Source organism: Pongo pygmaeus, chromosome 4 (genome assembly GCF_028885625.2).
Source record: "Pongo pygmaeus isolate AG05252 chromosome 4, NHGRI_mPonPyg2-v2.0_pri, whole genome shotgun sequence".
Taxonomy (NCBI): Eukaryota; Metazoa; Chordata; class Mammalia; order Primates; family Hominidae; genus Pongo; species Pongo pygmaeus.
Window position 1 is genome coordinate 34,884,962 of NC_072377.2, and position 23,343 is coordinate 34,908,304.

Genomic DNA, 23,343 nt, shown 5'->3' on the forward strand with positions numbered 1-23,343 from the left:
ACTGCACTCCAGCTTGGGCAACAAAGTGAGACTCCGTCTCAAAAGAAAAAAAAAAAGAGCATGGCACTGGATACAACAGTTTTATAGGAAAGGATGAGAGGATGTAGGAAATATCTCCGTGGGCAAGTTTAGGAAGGATAAGTGATGGCCTCTTGAGCACTGTGCTTCTGGAAGGAGCATGATATGGCCAGTTGTGCATATCAGAGCTGATTGCAAGTATGATTTAGTGGCCTGGCCCAGGACTAGACAACTCTGCTATTTGATCAGAATCCACATTCCTGGATCAGAGGTCTAATTGGGACCCTACTTGGCCTCTACTTTTAGCATGCTTGTGAGAATTTTAAGAGCAAAACTCTTTTTAAAATTTTTTATTTTTAGAGATGACATCTCACTGTGTTGCCCAGAGTGGTCTCGAACTCCTCAAGCAGTGCTTCTGCTTTGGCCTCCCCAGTAGCTGGGATTACAGTTATGAGCTACCACGCCCAGCCTCTTACCTTCTCTCCTCTTTTCCCATCCTAGCTCTGCTTACTGTGAACCCCATCTGCAGCACTTCTTGAATGGTGTTGTGGATTATTTATTGAAGATTTGCTTGTGTAGCCATGTTCTCTTCATCTGCTCCAAGAGAAAAGTAAATTCTGGCCTGCACTGAGAAGAGGCTCTAAATAGAAGAGAGGCATTTCAGACCACTACGAATGTGGCATTGACCTTGTCTTCCAAAGAGCAGGATAGGGAGGATCTCTCCTGCCATGTCTTATAGAAATTGAACTCCCTAAAGATCCATGTGGAACTAATTTTAGGGAACCCCTGCAATCGGATTTTTCTCTACTTAAGAGTAGAGTGCCTTAGCAACGTTGAAAAGGAAAATCCTGTCATGTAGCCGTTCCTTTGCTTGAGTACTTTCAGTCCTGTCCTCTGAGATTTCATATCCTTTTGATCTTCCCAGTCTAGTTTTAATTTGTTCAGTTTAGGTTAGAAAAGGATTTTGAAAAACAATACTTTTATCTTTTAGGATTTTTGTTTTTTTTGTTTTTTGAGACAGAGTCTCGCTCTGTCACCCAGGCTGGAGTGCAGTGGCGCAATCTCGGCTCACTGCAAACTCCGCCTCCTAGGTTCATGCCATTCTTCTGCCTCAGCCTCCCGAGTAGCTGGGACTACAGGTGCCTGCCACTACGCCCGGCTAATTTTTTGTATTTTTAGTAGAAACGGGGTTTCACCGCGTTAGCCAGGATGGTCTTGATCTCCTGACCTCATGATCCACCCGCCTTGGCCTCCCATAGTGCTGGGATTACAGGCGTGAGCCACCGCGCCCGGCCCTCTCTTTTAGGATTCTATAGGTAGGGATCATTGGTCCTAAATGTTCTTCAGTAAACTTTCCCTCCCTTTTTTCTTTGCTTGTAAAGTGCACTCAGGGGGAATAAGCTGCACTGTGTTTCTTGGGGCTTGATCATTTGCTGTAGTTGTTTGCACAGTTAAGTTACGCTTTCTACTCTACTAACAAATGATGGTGTGAGGAATGCCATATTTCTTGTTTCCCTTCAACAGGAAGCTTGATTGGTAACTAAAGACAACATCTCGTGTCTTCTTTGTGAGTAAATTGCTGTAGTAGGAGCGTGGCTGATGTTGGTCCAGAGGCATTCTTACTTTGTTAAACCTACGAAGAGAGTCATCAAGGAGAGCTGCACTCTTCTACATGGTGGCCTCTGGCTAACGGCACGTGAAGTCTCAAAGTTAAAAATTCACTTCTTCAGTAGCACTAGTCGCATTTCCAGTGCTTGGTAGCCACAAGTGGCTCATGCAGTATTGACATTTTGGGCCAGATTATTCTTGGTGGGGGTAGGAGGGCTGTCTCATGCATTTGTGCATTGTAGGATGTTCAGCAGCACACCTGGTCTCCACCTTCTCAATGCCAATAGCACTGTATAGACATAACAACCGAAACGTTTCCAGAGATTGCCAAATGACCCCACAGGGGCAAAACAAATCTTGGTTAAGAATCACTGGCTTTGTGGCTATAGTATTTGAAAGCCCAGATAGAGAATATTTCCATGATGGCAGACAGTCCTGTTCTAGAATAATCCCTAGCAGAGTTTGGGGAATTTTATGTAATAGGAATTTTGAGCTTTGGCGGAATCACAGTGGACATCCCGTCCAAAGCCTGGGGAAACTGAGGCACAGAAAGATTATGGGTGACTTCAGGTCACACCACGTGTAAGTGTCAATCTGGAGTTCTGGACTTCAAGTTCACGCAGCCCAGAGAACAAGCTGCTGATTTTTGTTCAAACCTGCTTCATTCTTACTGTGCACCTGCACTCAGTACTGGTGGGGGAGGACAGAGTCCTAAAAACTGGGAATGGTTCAGTCCTGAGACGTTCAGAGATGCAAATCCTGGACACATCTCTTTTATCCCTCCCTGGCTTAAGGCCCTACATATGGGCTAGAGTTGGGAGGGTGACTGAGACATTTGATGGACAAAGACCTGTTGGGTTTCCTTATTTCCATCAGTACAGAGATTGGGAACATACTCCCGGGGCCATGGAAGACTGTCATCCTATAAAATTTCTTCTTTTTAGCTTTAAAATCTTCATTATCTCCCCTGTCTGCTTCCTTGTAGGGGTCAATCGTAAAGCTGTTAATACGAAATACCTGGAGGTTCATCTCTTCAGAGGCTGCAAGGAAGCAGAGTCTATAGAAAGCTTTGGGAAGTGAAAAGGAGTCTCTCCCAGGGTGTGGTGTCCACAGCTGAAGGGGTCAGAAAGTGGGCTTAGCTCAGGGGCCTGGTGCAGGAGACGACTGGAAGGCAGCCCGGGCTTGCAAAGTGCCCAGAGGCTCTGATATGCCCAACATCTTTCCTTCCTCCCCTCTCTCCCTCATTAATCCCATGTGCTTCGACACTTCCCAGTGACTCTTCAGTCACTGGTTCTATAATTCTCTCCCTCCTCTGCTCCCAAACCTTCAGTGGCTCACTGCTGCCTTTCATGTCTTTCTTAGTCTTATATTCAGAGCCCATTTGCGCTTATATAGAAATCATCTCTTTCCCTCCTAAGTGTAGAAACCAGTTTTGCACATATGAGTGCCTTACTGCTACTGTGGTTTGCAGAATTATTCAGTTGGGGTTTGGCGTTGACAGTGATTGAGGCTTTGCTCAAAGCTCTTTGATGTTTAATAGCTTGCTCAGGAAGAAGTTTTGTTTCTGGTGAGACTTTGTTGAGTCGGTAGCCTGGACAACTACTTAAAATCAGTATCCAGCTCAAAATTTAGGGCCTGGTAAACAGACCAGAAAGAGAGGCAATAAAAGCAGATGAAAAATTGTGTGTCTTTAAACCTCGGGTAACCTTGAGCGGCTGGTTTGGTTCTGTAACACGGTGGACAGAGTGAGCTGTGGATGAGGTCAAAGGCCAACGTGCTGAGGAGCAGCTGTCTAGTTCAGCTAGAAGTTAGCTAATGTGTAAACCGGCCTTGAGGTCTTTTTACGTTGCTTCATAGTCCTAGTGTTAGTTAAAAGAAGTAAATTTTATCTCAGAGTTTGGTGACTAGCCGTGATTTCATTGCACTATTTATGTTTTCTTTTGGGAAAGCGGCCTTCTTGGGTGTCTCCATGGTGAAGGGGAAGGTATTTTAAAACACGCTCATTTGGGAGCAGGCTTTAATTTGAGTGACAGGAGGGTGGGGGCTGCGAGGACTGCAGCCCCGCTGGTCAGTGCGGCTGTGGCCAATGTTTTTCACGACCTCTGTTTCTTCTCTTTCTCTACAGACCAATGAGTGGAACAAGAATGATGACCGGCTACTGCAGGCCGTGGAGAATGGAGATGCAGAGAAGGTGGCTTCACTGCTCGGCAAGAAGGGGGCCAGTGCCACTAAACACGACAGTGAGGGCAAGACCGCGTAAGCTGAAACACTGGTTTGCAGATATGCTGGTTCTGGGCTTTCGGGGTATTCTCTGGAATCCTTAGTATCCATAGGGGAATTTCACATGTGCTCCCTCTCCACTCCCATGTTGAAATATGTAAGAAGATATTTTAATCTAGTTCCTTTCTCTCCAAATTCCAAGTCACATATGGAGCTCTACCTTGAATGGGTATACATGTTCCCAGGTATAAGCAAAGGTTTTACCTCCCAAGATTGCAACCAATTGTAGGTGAGACATGAATTCTCTCTTCGATAAGAAATAGCATAAAAGAGAAAAAAGTATTTTCGTATAACCCTCAAACCTTACTGTGTATTTATCTTAAACTACTTGTTTATTTATTTGATCTTCCTTAACATAGATCAGTAAGTACATGAGTAGTATGATTTTGCTTTACGGTTTGCTGTATGTAGTACTCTTGCTTGCCATAATTAAAGCTGTATATTTGATTAAGTATTTGTGTGTGTTTGTGCATGTATTTGTTTATATACATTCTTACATTGGCAGTGTTGTGGAGAGAGCACTGACTTTGGAGCCAGATAGACATCTCACAGGAACTCTATCACTTATGAGTTGTGTAATCTTTGAAGCTCAGTTTCCTTACTATAAAATGGAGATGGCATTAGTTAACTGTTAGAGTAGTTATGAGTATAAAATGAAATAATAATGTAGGTTGGGTGCCCTCAGAAGCAGGCTCTGAAGTGCAAGTAGTTTTATATCTTTTCTTTTTTCTAACATGTCAAATGATGGTTATTGTGTAATTACTGTGAAACACAAAGTAGTAGTATATATTACTTAGGGATGTATACACACATACAATGCAAGTAATTTCTATAGCCAGTGATCCCAGGAAGCATAAGAAAGGAAGAAACCTCTATTTTTAAGGTGTGTTATTGACAGGTTCCAACTTTATCACTTTTTCTTGATGAGGATTCTGGGAATCTGTTTAGACCTAGAGCAGGGTTTGGCTATGTTACCCAGGCTAGACTTGAACTCCTGGGCCCAAGCAATCCTTCTGCCTCAGTCTCCCAAGTAACTGAGACTACAGGCATGTGCCACCATGCCTGGCTACTGTCTGATTTTATAAATAAAGTTTTATTGGAACACAGCCGTACCCATTCATTTAGGCATTGTTCGTGACTGTTCCCACACTACAAAGGCAGAGTTGAGTAGTTATAGCAGAGACTACATGGCTCACAAAGCCCAGAGTATTTATCTGGCCTTTTACAAAAAGAGTTTCCTTACCCCAGGTTTATAGTATGCCTCAGAGTTATTCCACCCAAGGGGTAAGAAACCTGGGGTATCTCTCCCTTATCGCCTCTCCCTCAAAGGTTGAGTGCTGACCGGGTACAGTGGCTCCCGCCTGTAATCCCAGCACTTTGGGAGGCCAAGGCGGGTGGAATCACTTGAGGTCAGGAGTTCGAGACCAGCCTGGCCAAAATAGTGAAGCCCTGTCTCTACTAAAAATAGAAAAACTAGCCAGGTGTGGTGGCAGGCACCTATAATCTCAGCTACTTGGGAGGCTGAGGCAGGAGAATCGCTTGAACCTAGGAGGCGTAGGTTGCAGTGAGCTGAGATTGTGCCACTGCACTGCAGCTTGGGCGACAGAGCAAGACTCTATCAAAGGAAAAAAAAAAGGTTGAGTGCTACTCTAGGGGACACCATGGTCGTGACCAGAAAAAGTCTAAGGGGTCCCCAACCCCCAGGTCACAGACCGGACCGGTACTGCTCACAGCAGGAGATGAGCAGTGGTTGTGCAAGCAAAGCTTCCTCTGTATTTACAGCCACTCCCCATTGCTCGCATTACTATCTGAGCTCCACCTCCTGTCAGATCAGTGGCAGCATTAGATTCTCATAGTAGCACAAACCCTGTGGTGAACTGCACATGCGAGGGATCTAGGTTGTGAGCTCCTTATGAGAATCTAATGCCTGATGATCTGTCAGTGTCTCCCATCACCCCCAGTTGGGACCATCTAGTTCCAGAAAAACAAGCTCAGGGCTCCCACAGATTCTACATTACAGCGAGTTGTATAATTATTTCATTATATATTACAATGTAATAATAATAGAAATAAAATACACAATAAATGTAATGTGCTTGAATCATCCCAAAACCATCACCTGTACCTGGTCTGTGGAAAAATTGTCTTTCACAAAACTAGTCCCTGGTACCAAAAAGGTTGGGGACTGGTGGTCTAAGGGGATTTGGGAATGGCACCTTCAGCTGTAGGTGGTCTATATAAAGAGTGGCACAGCACCAAGCCCACAGTGAGCACTTGATAAAGCCAGTCACCTACCCTGCTCATCCTAGATTAGTGGTTTGCAATCTTGGCAGCTTCTGCGTTCGAATCACCTGGAGTGCTTTTTTTTTTTTTTTTTTTTGAGATGGAGTCTCTGTCGCCAGGCTGGAGTGCAGTAGCGTGATCTTGGCTCACTGCAACCTCCACCAGGCTGGAGTACAGTGGCGTGATCTTGGCTCACTGCAACCTCTGCCTCCTGGGTTCAAGCTATTCTCGTGCCTCAGCCTCCCGAGTAGCTGGGACTACAGGCATGCACCACCACACCCAGCTAATTTTCGTATTTTTAGTAGAGACGGGGTTTCACCATGTTGGCCAGGATGGTCTCGATCTCCTGACCTCGTGATCTGCCTGCCTCGGCCTCTCAAAGTGTTGGGATTACAGGCATGGGGTGCTTTTTAAAAATATTGATGCCATATTGATCAGAATCAACCCCAGATGCTCTGAATCACTTGGTCTGAGGAGAGGCCCAGGAATCTATATTTTTTGTTCTGAGGTGTTTGGTGGTAAATGTTGGGGCTTTTGGTCTCCCTTTTGAATCACCACTTGGCCTTCTTTGTCCCTGTTCTCCCTAGTCCAGGTTTGCACATGTTTGTGCAAGACAACCTCTTCATGTCATCCCAGAGAAAGGGGAGAGAAAAGTTTATGATAATTTTGTCCAAGACAGTACTTACTAAAGAGAAGACAGAAAATTTAGATGAGCAGCTTAGCTACAATTGTGATCACCTTAACAAATTTGAACCTTTTGATCATAAGATATTTATTACATGTGTTCTCTTTCTCTTTTTATTGTGGTAAAATGCGTATAACATAAAATTTACCATTTTAACCATTTTAAAATATACAATTTAGTGGCATTAAGTATATTCACAATGTTGCACAACCATTGTCACTTTCTAGTTCTAGAACTTTCTAGTCAACCCAAAGAAAACCCCGTACCCATTAAGGAAAAACTCCCCAACCTCCCCTCCCCTTCCTCTGGCAACCACGAATCTGGATTCTGTCTCTGGATTTGCCTGCTCTGGATATTTTTTATAAAAGTAATCATATAATATGTGGCCTCTTGTCTCTGTTCCTTTCACTTAGCACAATGTTTTCAAGGCTCACCCGAGTTGTAGCTTCTGTCAGTATTTCATTCTATTCTCTCTTCGTGGTAGACATATACATAGCAGTTAGATAAGAGTCATCACCTCCATTTTGCAGATAATAAAACTAAGGCCCACATAACACAGCTCTTCCTGAATTTACCTTTTCGGGTGCCTGTGTGTGAGACAGGGTCTCACTCTGTCACCCAGGCTGGAGTGCAGTGGTGTGGTCACAGCTCACTGCAGCCTCTCAGGCTCAAGCGATCCTCCTGCCTCAGCCTCTCAGTTTAGCTGGGACTACAGGCATGCACCACTGCACCCAGCTAATTTTGGTTTTGTTTCGTTTTGTCTTTGTAATGATGGGGTCTTGCTGTCTTGTCCTAGTGATCCTCCCACGTCAGCTTCCCAAAGTGTTGGGATTACAGGCATGAGCCACCATTCCCAGCCTTCTATTTCCTAGAGAGCTTTCGTGGTAATTTTGCCCTGGAATCTACAGTTGCCTGTCTGTCTAGAGGCTTGATTTTGGCCCTCAAGGTCTTTCCTCTGGCTCTGCCCTGCTTACCTACATCCTCTTTCCCCACTGTTTCTTCTGGAGGTGGAGCTGTCTGCTCCCACCCTCCCCACAGATCAGAACATCCACCTGTGCACCCAGGTTCTATGTCCAGTCCAAAATGCCATCCTCCCTTGTTCTCTTCCTCCGTTTAGACTTTTCTTCTCTTTGAAATACTAGAAATCTTGATTTAGAACCTGGTATATTCGATTATTTTATTCTATTTATTTAGAGATGGGTCTTGCCATATTGCCCAGGCTTGATTTGAACGCTTGGCCTCAAGCGATCCTCCTGCCTCAGCCTCCTGAGTAGCTGGTACTATAAGACATGCACTACCACACCCACCTTTATTCTGTTATATCGAATGAACAGGAACAACAACAGAAATGTCTCCATTCTAAGAAAACCTTTGTTTTCTGAAAGACTTGAATCCCGTACAGTACAGTAAAGTTCCCTAAGGACAGGGATGGGACCAATCTTGTTGTATTGGTCTTTCCCATTGTTCTAGGCCCAAAGGAGGCCTTCAGTCGGGATTTGTGTAAATAACTTTTCAGTGCGATTCTTGTGGAGAAAACATTCTTTTTTTGCTGATAATATCTTATGGGTAAATTGCTTAGGGGTGAATTAACTTGGATTCAGAGAGGAAAGAATTATTCTGGCAAACATCACAACCTGACTTGGCCCTCCAGCTTCCACGGCAATTTAAATAGAGAAGTACTCAACCTTTACCACCTAGAGAGCCAGGCAGTCTAGAAAGTCCCAACAATGTGGCAACAAAGGCAGCCATCTCCACAGACGTTCTCCAGAAGCCTCCATAACCCAAGGTCAATAACCAGATGGGTGGTTGGGTAATGCCTTAGACTTTTGAGTTTCTTTCTGGAGTATTTCCTTTCAGGGAAAGATGAGAATGCATGCCAGGAAATTTTCTTCCTCTAAGATTGATCAAAGAGGGGTTAAAAAAAAAGTAGAAGCAACTGAATGACTGGAATTCATTTAAGAAAAGAATAAAGGAAGGGTGGTGTCTTGGGTAGGAAGGGAACAAAATAGAGCAGAGCCAAGAGTTATAGCTGCAGGCTGTGTTTATGGAGTCAGGCCTGGTGTGCCTCTGCCCAGCTGTTCTCTTTCCATGGTGGATGTGAGGAAGTGGGAGGAGGTCAATGTCCTCAAACCTCTTACCGTAGAAGAGTCTAATTGTTTCAAGATGGGTTCCCTACATTTGGATGTGCATTTAATTAAAGTTATGTGTGTTTGTCTTACGAACAACCAGACTAAATAAAATCACTGCCGACACTGTAGTATTTGAACAAATACCACCTGGGCATGTGTGTGTAGATATAAGAAGTGTGTGCATGTGTGTGTGTATGTGTCTGTAGCATTTTATGTAGCCCACTTTTCAGAAACCTGATCTTTTTGGCTATGAAAGCAAGAATTTGTGAGAGTATTTTTAGATGACTCTGTGGAGCTTGACTATAAAGTGGGAGAGGCAGGCCTTGAACTTTAGAAATCACTATAATAAGGGGCTTCTCTGGCTGGTGGTTTGTTGCACATTCTCTCTTCCTGTTTTCTCAGTATAGGGATGTATTAGATATTTTACACCAGCAGTTCAATCTTGGAAATCAAGTTATACCACCTGATCAGCTCTCTCCAGTTCTTCTCACGTACAGCTGCAAAATTAATTTACCTAAAACCACTACATGTTATTTGTGCAATTGCAGCCTCCTACCTTCCCTGTGAAATCACCCTATGTCTTTTCTAAGACCTGTTGATATTTGTCAGAGTGATAAATGGAAGAATGTAATTGCTATATCCACTCTGCTTTGAGTCATATAGATTTTTGAAGTTGAGATAACCTCTTTTTATACTTTGCAAATATGCTTAAATGTTTGTGTTTCATTAATCTAGTTGGGAGGTACTCCCTGGGTCTAAAATGTTCCAGACTTTGTCATAAGTAAATACAAAAGGAAAAATATACTCCTGGCCTCAAGATGCATAACACCTAGTCGGAAAGACAAGGCCAATGAAAATACTGGAGAATAATCAGATGCTAACCTGTAAAATACTGCATGTAAGGGGTTCAGGACAGAAGAGCTCATGAGACACTGGAGATGCTAAGAAATGCTTCTTGCCTGAAGTGTGATGTGAGGTTGGCTTTGTAGAATGGAAACAGTAGTGGATTATACTGTAACCAGGGTGGATACAGGCAAATGGGGTTCAGGTAACAGCATGAACAGAGGCCACCCTAAATTGATTGTTTTGGTTTGGTTTTTTGAGATGGAGTCTTGCTCAGGCTAGAGTACAGTGGAGTGCTCTCGGCTCACTGCAACCTCCTGCTTCCTGGGTTCAAACTGTTCTCCTGCCTCAGCCTCCCACATAGCTGGGATTACAGGTGCCCACCACCACACCTGGCTAATTTTTTTATTTTTAGTAGAGATGAGGTTTCACCATATTGCCCAGAGTGGTCTCGATCTCCTGACCTCAAGTGATCTGCCCGCCTTGGCCTCCCAAAGTGCTGGGATTACAAGCGTCAGCCACTGCACCCGCTAATCACCCTAAATTGAAACGAGAACAATGACACCATGGCCATGCTTTCTTTCCCTTCTTTAAGAGCTCATCAGAGCAACTTGAGTTCGGGGCCCCACTCACTAGATCATTGGTTCTCAGCTCGGCTCCCATTAGAATCACCTGGGCAGCTTTGACAAATGCTGAGTTCCACCTGCAGAGATTCTGGTTTCAGTGGTATGGCGGTACTCCTGGGGATGGGGTTTCAGAAAGCGCTTTAGGTGATTTGTCCAAACAGAACCACTGAGCAAGACACTACAGTGAGACCCTGCATTTCCTAGCCCAGAGCTTTCCAACAGGTGCTACACCGTGATACATTATAGGTAGGCTGAGGAAGGCCCAGGAAGCACAGGTGAATTTTTTTTTCTCTCTCTCTGTCTCTCTGTCACACACACAAATACATCCCTGTATATATGCAATGTATGTATATAAGACTTTGTACACAAAATAGAAATTGCAATGAAAGGTAAATTTTGGCTTAAAGTAAATTATAGTAAAGTAACAATTCTCGAGTTTTTTGTTTTTTTTTTAAGGAAGCAGTGTTGTATGTTAAAACTGAACTTAATTTATTGCAAAATTGTGCTTTAGAAGGAAGACTTATAACCAAGATTGTGGTGCAAAATTGATGAGAATAGATTTGGAAATTTGAACTACATTGGTTAAAATATTGGTGATATGGTTTGGCTTTGTGTCCCCACCCAAATCTCATCTTGAATTGTACTCCCATAATTCCCATGTGTTGTGGGAGGGACCTGATGGGAGATAAGTTGAATCCTGGGGGCAGTTTCCCCCATACTGTTCTTGCGGTAGTGAATAAGTCTCACGAGATCTGATGATTTTAGTAGGGGTTTCTGCTTTTGCGTCTTCCTCATTTTTCTCTTGCTGTTGCTATGTAAGAAGTGCCTTTCACTTTCTGCCATGATTCTGAGGCCTCCCCAGCCATGTGGAACTGTAAGTCCAATTAAACCTCTTTTTCTTCCCAGTCTCAGATATATCTTTATCAGCAGCGTGAAAATGGACTAACATAGTAAACTGGTACCAGTAGAGTGGGGCATTGCTGAAAAGATACATGAAAATGTGGAAGCGACTTTGGAACTGGGTAACAGGCAAAGGTTAGAACAGTTTGGAGGGCTCAGAAGAAGACAGGAAAATGTGGGAAGGTTTGGAACTTCCTAGAGACTTGTTGAATGGCTTTGCCCAGAATGCTGATAGCGATATGGACAATAGGGTCCAGGCTGAGGTGGTCTCAGATGGAGATGAGAAACTTGTTGGGAACTGGAGTAAAGGTGACTCTTGTTATGTTTTAGCAAAGAGACTGGTGACATTTTGCCCCTGCCCTAGTGATTTGTGGAAATTTGAACTTGAGAAAGATGATTTAGGGTATCTGGCGGAATAAATTTCTAAGTAGCAAAGCATTCAAGAGGTAACTTGGGTACTGGTAAAGGCATTCAGTTTTATAAGGGAAGCAAAGCATAAAAGTTTGGAAAATTTGCAGCCTATTAGATAGAAAAGAAAAATTCATTTTCTGTGGAGAAACTCAAGCCAGCTGCAGAAATTTGTATAAGTAGCAAGGAGCCTAATGTTAATCCCCAAGACCATGGGGAAAATGTCTCCAGGCCATGCCAGAGACCTTCACGGCAGCCTCCCCCACCACAGGCCAGGAGGCCCAGGAGGAAAAAGTGGTTTCATGGGCTGGGCCCAGGGTCCCTGTGCTGTGTGCACCCTAAGGACTTGGTGCCCTGTGTCCCAGCTGCTCCAGCTGTGGCTGAAAGGGGCCAACATAGAACTTGGGCTGTGGCTTCAGAGGGTAGAAGCTCCAAGCCTTGGCAGCTTCCACATGATGTTGAGCTTACAAGTACACAAAGGCAAGAACTGGATTTGGGAAACTATACCTGGATTTCAGAAGATGTATGGAAACACCTGGATGCCCAGGCAGAAGTTTGCTGCAGGGGTGGGGTGCTCATGGAGAACCTCTGCTAGGGCAGTCCAGAAGGAAATGTAGGGCTGGGATCCCCTCACAGAGTCCCTACTGGGGTACCAGCTAGTGGAGCTGTGAGAAGAGGGCCACAATCCTCCAGACCCCAGAATGGTAGATTCACCAACAGCTTGCACCATTCACATGGAAAAGCTGCAGACACTCAACACCAGCCCGTGAGAGCAGCTGGGAGGGAGGTTGTACACTGCAAAGCCACAGGGGTGGAGCTGCACAAGACCATGGGAGCCCACCTCTTGCATCAGTGTGACCTGGATGTGAGACCTGGAGTCAAAGGAGATCATTTTGGAGCTTTAAAATTTGATTGCCCCGCTGGATTTCAGACTTGCGTGGGCCCTGTAACCACTTTGTTTTGGCCAATTTCTCCCATTTGGAATGGGTGTATTTGCCCAATACCTGCACCCCCATTGTATCTAGGAAGTGATGAGCTTGCTTTTGATTTTACAGGCTCCTAGGTGGAAGGGACTTGCCTTGTCTCAGATGAGACTTTGGACTGTGGACTTTTGGGTTAATGCTGAAATGAGTTAAGACTTTGGGGGAACTGTTGGGAAGGCATGATTGATTTTGAAATTTGAGGATTGAAATCTCTCCACATGAGATTTGGAGGGACCAGGGGCAGAATGATATGATTTGGCTCTGTGTCCCTACCCAAATCTCATCTAAAATTGTACTCCCATAATTCCTATGTGTTGTGGGGGTACCCAGTGGGAGATAATTTGAATCATGGGTGTGGCTTCCCCCATACTGTTCTTGCAGTAGCGAGTAAGTCTCACGAGATCTGATGGTTTTAGTAGGGGTTTCCGCTTTTGCTTCTTCCTCATTTTTCTCTTGCCACCGCCATGTAAGAAGTGCCTTTCACCTCCTGCCATGATTCTGAGGCCTCCCCAGCCATGTGGAACTGTAAGTCCAATTAAACCTCTTTTTCTTCCCAGTCTTGGGTATGTCTTTATCAGCAGCGTAAAAACAGACTAATGCAATTGGTAAGATCACAGCATTTTTCATTTTAGAGCTATTTTCAAAGCTGGATTAAGTATATTGAGAATGAAGGATTTTAGACACTTAAATGGGTAATTTTTGCCCAGGGTCAAGGCTCTTTGGCTTTGCTTTTCCTCTCTCTTTTCCCTCCACTGGCTGGACCTGCCCCAAATGCAGAGGTCAGGAGAGCCTGGGAAATGTAGTTGGCTGTGATAGACAGCAGAGCAAGGGAGGGTGGAGATGGATCTCAGAACCCACAGCAGCGAGCGACCTGCACTCATCCACTATCACACTGGGGCTGCTGGAGCGGGAGTTTCTCATGCTGAGTAGCAACCAGCCTGCTCAGAGGCTGAGGCACATGAGATCATTAGCGGGTGCCAGTTCTTTAGAAACACTTCTGCTTTCCCTGCTTAGTTCCTGCCTTCCAAGATGCCATTGCCCTCACCGCCACCACCCCCACCACCCCCCACCCCATTCCACCGAGTCTGGCGTATCATTCAAGGCCCAGTTTACCATCTCTTTCCTGAAGCCATTTCTAAAATTTCCTGAGTGAGTGCTGTCTTGCCACTGCCTCTCTGAAATCACCTAGGATTTGATGGGTTTTGGTTTCCTACGTACTTATCTGATTTCTGTTATCAAATTATCAGGGTGAGAGCCCAATCTTTCCTAATAAGAAAGGAATTGTTTCGTATTAATTATGTTAATACTGAATGTCCCAACACTGGGCTAGGTTCTCGTGGATAGCCTCTGCTAGGGCAGTGCAGAAGGGAATTGTAGGGCTGGGACCCCCTCACAGAGTCCCTACTGGGGCACCACCTAATGGAGCTGTGAGAAGAGGGCCACCATCCTCCAGACCCCAGAATGGTAGATTCACCAACAGTTTGCACCGTTCACCTGGAAAAGCTGTGAGACTCAACACCAGCCCGTGAGAGCAGCTGGGAGGGAGGCTGTACACTGCAAAACCACAGGGGTGGAGCTGCCCAAGACCATGGGAGCCCACCTCTTGCATCAGTGTGACCTGGGATGTGAGGGACTCTGTGAGGGGTCCCAGCCCTACGTTTCCTTTCTGCACTGCCCTAGCAGAGGTTCTGCATGAGCACCTAGCCCAGTGTTGGGGCATTCAGTATTAACATAATTAATAAGAAACAATTCCTTTCTCATTAGGAAAGATTGGGCTCTCGCCCTGATAATTTGATAACAGAAATCAGATAAGTACCTAGGTAACAAAAAACGTGTGTCATTCATTCAGCCAGCAGTTTATTCATTCAACTTAGAGATCTTGTCAATTTCCATCAGGTGTTTCCCATCTGATGCTCTCAATCACCCTGAAGTAAATTTATGAAAAGGGAAGTGGGGATCAGTGAAGTTCTGGAATTAGTACTAATCGCATGTTCTACATACTGGAGTCTGGGGGTGTGTCGGTGAATACAACATAGAAATCATTTGCCCTAATGGAGATTTCATAATACTCAAGTACCATTTCCAGACTATCCTTATGAAGCCAAACAATCCTGAAGAAAAAGAGCAAATGCTCTGGTTAAATGTCTTGGGCCCCGGGTGCGGTGATTCACGCCTGTAATCCCAGCATTTTGGGAGGCCGAGACGGGCAGATCGCTTGAGGTCAGAAGTTCAAGACCAGCCTGGCCAACATGGCGAAATGCCGTCTGTACTAAAAATACAAAAATTAGCTGGCTGTGTAGATGCACGCTTGTAATCCCAGCTACTTAAGAGGCTGAGGCACACGAGTTGCTTGAACCTGGGAGGTGGAGGTTGCACCTGGGAGGTGGAGATGGTGCCACTGCACTCCAGCTTGGATGACAGAGTGAGACCCAGTCTCAAAAAAAAAAAAAAAAAGGATGAGGAGTGGTTCCTCAGTCCTTGGGTGTGTGATCTTCCATCTCAGTGTCTTCTCCCTCCTGTCCTCAGAAGTAGTACTGCTGATTCTATTAATTAACACATCACGGGCACTTAAAGGATAGTAATCCTGTTTTTTTTATAGCATTTCATTTTTTACATGCCAGTCATTTATTATACCTTTTGAGCAGGGAAAGGCAACAAATGTTTCCATCTCAAACTTTCTGCTACATCAGTTCCTAATAGAAGCAGTGATCAGCTATTGCAGCTGCTTTTGAAATCACTGAAAGCCAGGCAACCCATCACTTTTCTGCTGAAAAGATTTGTCTCTGGGCCAATAGAGTTAATTCTACAGAGTAGAATTTAGTTTTTCAAGGCTTTTATAACTAAAGTTATAAGATAGGGCTGCCTTCCTTACCCTCAGTATAATCTGAAATGGGAATCCAGACCTTTTAATCCTATTGTTAGGATTGGCCTGCTGAAATATTCCGTGTGCGCTAAGCCTCATTTGAACTCAGTGACCTAGAATTTAGATATTGCAGCAAATGAGTGCCATAGAACACTTGGTAGGCTGGGATGGAATCCTAGACTTTTAGAGGAGAAAAGTCTTAGTAATTCTGTAGATCAGATGAGTAGACTGAAGTAAGTGAATTTGAGTGACTTTAAATTGTCCCATAGCTTGGGGATGGCAGAGTTGAGACCAAAATCAAGGACTAATGACTTTTAGTTTATATATATTTTTTAAGACAGACTCACTCTGTAGCCCAGGCTGGAGTGCAGTGGCGTGAGATCAGCCTCACCGTAACCTCTGCCTCCTGGGTTCAAGCAATTCTCATGCCTCAGCCTCACGAGTAGCTGGGATTTCAGCCATGTGCCACCATACCTAGCTAATTTTTGTATTTTTTAGTAGAGATGTGAGTTTCACCATGTTGGCCAGGCTGGTCTTGAACTCCTCACCTCAAGTGATCCACCTGCCTTGGCCTCCCCAAGTGCTGGGATTACAGGGATGAGCCACCGCGCTCAGCTCCAGTTTATACTTCTTTCTACTGTGCCAGTGGTCCTAAAAATCGAATGTGTATAAGAGTCACCTCCCGGGTAGGGGAGCTTGCAGGGCTCCTCCCCTGGTGTCAGGATGGGATCCCGACATTGCGCATGTCCAGCCCATTCCCCGGTGATGCGGATGTTGCAGGCCCAGAAACCATACTTTGAGAACCACTGCACGACACTGTTGGGAAGCAAAATCGAGCTCATATCATAAAGGACACAGCTTTCTCTCCTAAGAATGTAAATTATAACTTGAGAAAAATACCTGTTTATGCCAGTATGTAGGTGTGCCTTGACGTGAGAAAACTCAAAAACTTCAGGCTAAAAAAGCAAATTCGAAACTAAAGATTTACATGACCTAAAAATTAATTCTGTGTGCTAGGAAAATAAAGTCTCTGCCTTCACGGTACACACAGTATAATGGGGCAGACAGATAATAAACAGATGCCTCTTTACTGTAATGTCAAATACATTCAAGAAAATAAAGAGGACATTGGACTGCGAATAAGCCTGGGGAAGGAAGCCCTCTCAGCAAATTCCTGAATGGAGTGAGGGATTCAGCTGTACACTTTTCTGCAGGAATGGCTCTCCTGGTGGAAGGAACTGCAAGGCAAAGGCCCTGAGGTGGAAGGATGCTTGATGTGCTCAGGAAACAGCAGAGAGCCCAGTGAATAGGGAGAGTCCTAGAAGGTAGGTCAAAGAGGGAGCCAGGACACTGCGTGTAGAGCCTTGTATGCTACAGGAAGGAATTTACCTAATTTTAAAAATATGATCTAATATTAAAAATATTTTAATCCTGTTTTTTAAAATATTAGTTAATATCATTAGTTTTTTTCTCTCTGGAAAGACATCATATAAAAAGAGTACAATAAAAACATAAGCAGTTTGAGGTGGTCAGGATACAAGGCTCCTGTTGCAGAACTGAGATGCTGAGGCTCTCAAGGGATTGTGGGAAAGTGGTTATGTACCATGAAGTATTTGAGTCTCTTCCTGATCACAGTCACTCCTTTCTTGGACATAGAGATTTTTTAAAAGGAAAGAAGGGAGTCGTGGGTGTATTAGGGAGAAAATACCCTTGGGGCAGGGCAGTGATCTTTGACACATTTCCTAACCTCTCTGAGCATCAGTGCTTCCATCTGTGTAATGAAGATGTTGGACCAGTTATTCTTCTGCAACATCCTAACACTTTGGTATTCTGGGGTGTGGCTAATACTGGTAGGGTCTGGTGTATGGTCATTTATTTGTGTGAGCGTTGATGGCTTGCTTCATTTGGGGAAGTGAATATTGGTTGCAGAGGCAATGGAAGGAATTGATCATGGTAACAGACGCCCTGCTGGTGAAGAAGGCAAGAAAGACTGGTTTGAGAGAAATTTTCAGTGAATGAATATGCCTGAGAAATTGAAGTCTTGTAAAAGTAGCCAGTGAGTTTGTATTTCCTCCCAATATCTATTTCAGCTGGTAATCAGAAACCAGAATAATTGTGTTTGTTATTATTCTGAAAGATAGAAGGAGCTTTCCGGGTTATAACTTAAGAGCTTTTGAATAGCAACAGTTCAAGCCTCCTTTGGCTTAAGAGCCTTGAGAATTATCCCAGCCTTGTTCCATGGTATTTATTTCGGGAAGGTTTGCACAACTTGTTGAGTGGTTTGGTAGGAAATGAAACCTCCCTTGCAGGCTCTGTTTGCTTCTGTGCTTGGATTATATCCCCGTCTATTTGAGAGCCCTGGCAACCCTAATCTGTCCCACTGAGAACACTGTTTGCTTTTTGCCAAATACTTCCAGATTTTAGTTTAAACTTTGATTTTTAAAGACTAGCACAACCAGTAGGTTATATTACGTAGGGTGTCACTGTTTTTTGTTTTTTGTTTTTTTGGGACAGGGTCTTGCTCTGTTGCCCACGTTGGAGTGCAGTGGCACAATCATAGCTCACTGCAGCCTCAACCTCTCAACCTCCTAGGCTTAAGTGATCCTCCCTCCTCACCCTCTCGAGTAGGTGGGACTACAGGTACGTGGCACCTCACCCAGCTAATTTATTTTTGTACTTTTTGTAGAGATGGGGTTTCACCATGTTGCCTAGGCTTGTCTTGAACTCCTGAGCTCAAGTGATCCACTTGCCTCAGCCTCCCAAAGTGCTGGGATTACAGGCATGAGCCACTGCCCCCATTTGGGTGCACAGTGATTTAACAAATGGTGCCGTTTCTCAGTAAAATGGTAAAGAACCAGCTCTAGATGCAGAATGCCTGGGTTAGAATCCAGAAATTACTTGTAATTTCTGGGACTTTGGGCAAGTTATTAAGTTAGTGCAAAAGTGATTGTGGTTTTTGCCGTACTTTTAATGGCAGAAACCGCAGTTATTTTTGCACCAACCTAACAGCAAACTTCTCTGCCTCAGTTTTCCTTGTCTGTTAAATGGGAATAATAAAGTTTACTGCAACCTCTCATAGGCTTGTTGTGAGGATGAAATGGGTTAAAACTTAAGATGTTCCTAGCGTGTAATGTTTCCATAGAGTACCTGCTATTATTATTGATGTTGTTGTTATTTAATTGCCTCAGACTGGTTTAGAAATGAGGGAACTGAAGTTAAGCACTGCAGCAACAAGGCAGCTGACCAGCCTTGTCACCTGAGCCTCCTGAGTCACCCTGCAGCCTCCTGGCATGCTCCCTACTGTGCCTCCGTTGGTCTCTCCATCATTCATTCAGACTGCCACCCAGCTGCTATTCGAGGCTGCTGGGGACATCAGTGAGTTGACTTTCTCTTCAGGAAAAAGAAAATGAGAGCGGGAGAAAGAGAGTGCACTACAAAACTCTTATTAGCACTGAAACCTTGGAATCTTTCCAAGTGACAAGAGTAGGGACATTCCAAATATCAATAAGCAGCAAAGGGATCAAAGTCATTTTGTGTAAATCTTCAGCCTGCTTATTTGTGCCATTTTGCTACATTGCTGCTGAAGGGCCCCAGCTGAGTTTTATAAGCAAAGCTAAACATTTCCTGTTGTAATGAAATGTAAAACAGCAGATTCCTTTTTTTGTGGAACATATCCATAAAATTGTTTTTATGGCTAAGTTTGTTTTCAGACGAACTTTGGAACAATGGGTGCCTTGGCAAAAAACAATGGTGTGACCCTCTTCAATAAATAGTGTGGGAAAATTGGATATCCATATGCAGAAGAATGAAATTGGACCCTCCTCTCTCCCCATATGCAAAAATCAACTCACAGTGGATTCAAGACTTAAATGTAAGACCTGAAACTGTAAAACTACCAGGACAAAACATAGGGGAAACACTTCAAAACACTGGTCTAGGCAAAGATTTCATTGCTAAGACCTCAAAAGCGTAGACAGCTATAACAAAAATAGACAAATCGGATTATATTAAACTAAAAAGTTTTGGCACAGCAAAGGAAAGAACAAAGTGAAGAGACAACCTGTTGAATGGGAGAAAATATTTGCAAACTATTCATCAAGGAACTAATATCCAGAATACACAAGGAACTCAAACAACTTGACAATCAAAAAATAAATAATCCCATTAAAAAGTGGGCTAAGGACGTGAATAGATATTTCTCAAAAAAAAAAGAAAAGACATACAAATGGCCACAGCTATATGAAAAAAAATACTGAACATCACTAAGCATCAGGGAAATGCAAATCAAAACCACAATGAGATGTTATCCTACCCCAGTTAGAATGACTATTATTACAAAGGAAAAATAACAGATTCTGGAATGATGCAGAGAAAAGAAAACTCATACACTGTTGGTGGGAATGTAAATTGGTTAAAATACTGTGAAAAATAAAATGGAGCTTCCTCAAAAAATTAGAACTACTGTACATCCAGCAATTCCACAACTGGGTGTTTATCCAAAGGAACAGAAATTGCGAAGTCCTAGCTAAAGCAATCAGACAAGAGAAAGAAACAGCATCCAAATTGGAAAGGAAAAAGCCAAGTTATTCTTGTTTGCAGATGATATGATTTTATATTGGAAAAAACCCAAAGACTCCACCACAAAACTATTAGAACTGATAAACAAGCCTGGGCGCAGTGGCTCACATCTTAATCCCAGCATTTTGAGAGGCCGAGGTGGGCAGATCACTTGAAGTCAGGAGTTTGAGACCAGCCTGGCCAATGTGGTGAAACCCTGTGACTACTAAAAAAAAAAAAAAAAAAAAAAAAAAGCCAGACATTGTGGCACATCCCATAGCAGGCATTGTGCCTGTCATCCCAGCTACTTGGGAGGCTGAGGCAGGAGAATCTCTTGAACCCGGGAGGCGGAGGTTGCAGTGAGCCGAGGTTGCACCATTGTCCTCTAGCCGTGGTGACAGAGTGAGACTCTGCGCAAAAATAAACAAACAAATAAACAAACAAAAAAACTGATAAGCAAGTTCAGCAAAGTTGCAGGATACAAAATCAACATAAAAAATTAGTAGCGTTTGTATATGCCAACAGCAAACCATCTGAAAAAAAAAGAATCAAGTAATTCTATTTACACTAGCCACAAATAAAATAAAATACCTAGAAATAAAGTTAACCAAAGAAATAAAAGATCTCTACAATGAAAACTATAAAACATTGATTAAAGAAATTGAAGAGGACACACACAAAAATGGAAACATTCTTTAACAATATTGATTCTTCCAACCATGAACATGGAAGAATGTCCATACTATCCAAGTGGTCTACAGATTCAATGTAATCCCTATCAAAATACCAATGACATTTTTCACAGAAGTAGAAAAAAAAACCTAAAGTTCATATGAACTCACAAAAGACCCAGAATAGCAAAGCTATCCTGAGCAAAAAGAGCAAAACTGGAAAAATCCCATTACTTGACTTCAAATTATACTACAGAGCTATAGTAACGAAAACAGTGTGGTACTGGCATGAAAACAGATACACAGGCCAATAGAACGGAATAGAGAACCCAGAAGCAAATCCATACATCTACAGTAAACTCATTTTTGACAAAGGTGCCAAGAACGTACATTGGGAAAAGGACACACTCCTCAGTAAATGGTGGTGAGAAAACTGGATCTCCATATACAGTAGAATGAAACTAGACCCCTATCTCTTGCCATATACAAAAACCAAAATGGATTAAAGATTTAAATCTAAGACCTCAAACTATGAAACTACTGTAAGAAAACATTGAGGAAACTCTGTAGGACATTGGGTTGGGCAAAGATTTCTTGAGTAATACCTGACAAGCACAAACAACCAAAACAAAAATGGACAAATGGAGATCATATCAAGATAAAAAGCTTCTGCACAGCAAAGGAAATGATCAGCAAAGAGATAACCCACAGAATGGGAGAAAATATTTGCAAGCTACCCATCTGACAAGGGATTAACCACCAGTATATAAGGAGCTCAAACAACTCTATAGGGAAAAAAATCCAATAATCTGATTTAAAAATGGGCAAAAGGTACAGGTGCAGTGGCTCATGCCTGTAATCCCAGCACTTTGGGAGGTCAAGGTGAGAGGATTGCTTTAGCCTACGAGTTCAAGACCAGCCTGGGCAACACGGGAGCCCTCATCTCTATTTAAAATTAATGAGTGAATGGGCAAAAGATCTGAACCGACATTTCCCAAAAGACATACAAATGGCAAACAGGTATACTAAAACATGCTGAACATCATTGATCATTAGAGAAATCCAGATCGAAACTACAATGAGCTAACTACTATGAGCTATTGTTGCACCCCAGTTAAAATGGCTGACATCCAAAAGACAGGCAATAGCAAATGTTGGCAAGGATGTGGGGAAAAGGGAACCCTCATACACTGTTGGTGAGAATGTAAATTAGTGTAACCATTATGGAGAACAGTTTGGAGGTTCCTCAAAAAACTAAAAATAGAATTACCATATGATACAGTAATCCCACTGCTAGGTATATACCCAAAAGAATGGAAATTGCTATATTGAAAAGATATCTGCACTCTCACGTTTATTGTAGCATTATTCTCAGTAGCCATTATTTGGAAGCAACCTAAGTGTCCATCATCAGATGAATGGATAAAGAAAATGTGGGACATATGCACAATGGAGTACTGTTCAGCCATAAAAAAAGAATGAGATCCTGTCATTTGCAACAACATGGATGGAACTGGAGGTCATTATGTTAACTGAACTAAGCCAGGCACAGAAAAACAAACTTTGCCTATTCTTACATATTTGTGGGAGCTAGAAATTAAACTCATGGAGATAAGAGCAGAATGATGGTTACCGCAGGATGGGAAGGGTAGTGGGTTGGGGGAATGTGGGGAGGTTAATGGGTACAAAAATATAGTTAGATATTAATAGAATAAATAAGATCTCATATTTGATAGCACCACAGAATGAGTATAGTCAACAATAATTATTATACATTTTAAAATAACTGAAAGAGTATGATTGAGTTGTTGGTAACACAAAGAAAGGATAAATGCTTGAAGTGGTGGATACCCCCATTTACCTGATGTGATTATTCACATTGTATGCCTATATTAGAATATCTCGGCTGGGCACAGTGACTCACACCTGTAATCCCAGCACTTTGGAAGGCTGAGGCAGATGGATCACTGGAGCTCAGGAGTTCAAGGCCAGCCTGGGCAACATGGCAAAAACCTGTCTCTACAAAGAAATAGAAAAATTAGATGGGCATGGTAGTGTGTATCTGTAGTCCCAACTATTCGGGAGACTGAGATGGGAGAATCACTTGAGCCAGGGAGATTGAGGCTGTGGTGAGCCAAGATTGCACCACTGCACTCCAGCCTTGGGTGACAGAGTGAGACCCTTTATTAAAAAAAACCCACCAAAACTCATGTGCCCCATAAATATATATACCTACTATCTACCCATAAAAATTAAAAACAAGGAAAAAAGCTGCGTGCAGTGGCTCACGCCTGTAATCCCAGCACTTTGGGAAGCCAAGGTGGGAGGATCACTTGAGATCAGAAGTTCGAGACCAGCCTGGCCAACATGGTGAAACCCCATCTCTATTAAAAAATACAAAAATTAGCCAGGCATGGTGGCAGGCACCCGTAATACCAGCAGGAGGCTGAGGCAGGAGAATCGCTTGAACCCAGGAGGCAGAAGTTGCC

General features: G+C 43.3%; 1 protein-coding gene across 14 annotated transcripts in view; it reads left to right on the forward strand.

The window, feature by feature from the left end:
- The window catches only part of RAI14 (retinoic acid induced 14), a 176,587-nt gene that overhangs the window by 98,056 nt on the left and 55,188 nt on the right, over nt 1–23,343 (forward strand). For 13 of the 14 annotated variants that reach the window (XM_054487014.2, XM_054487002.2, XM_063664712.1 and 10 more), the window contains one exon: nt 3,752–3,882. In XM_054487014.2, the coding sequence (XP_054342989.1) occupies nt 3,752–3,882 (131 nt within the window). Of the gene's footprint in view, nt 1–3,751; nt 3,899–23,343 lie in introns of all 14 variants that reach the window. The other variant, XM_054487013.2, reaches the window with a different exon arrangement.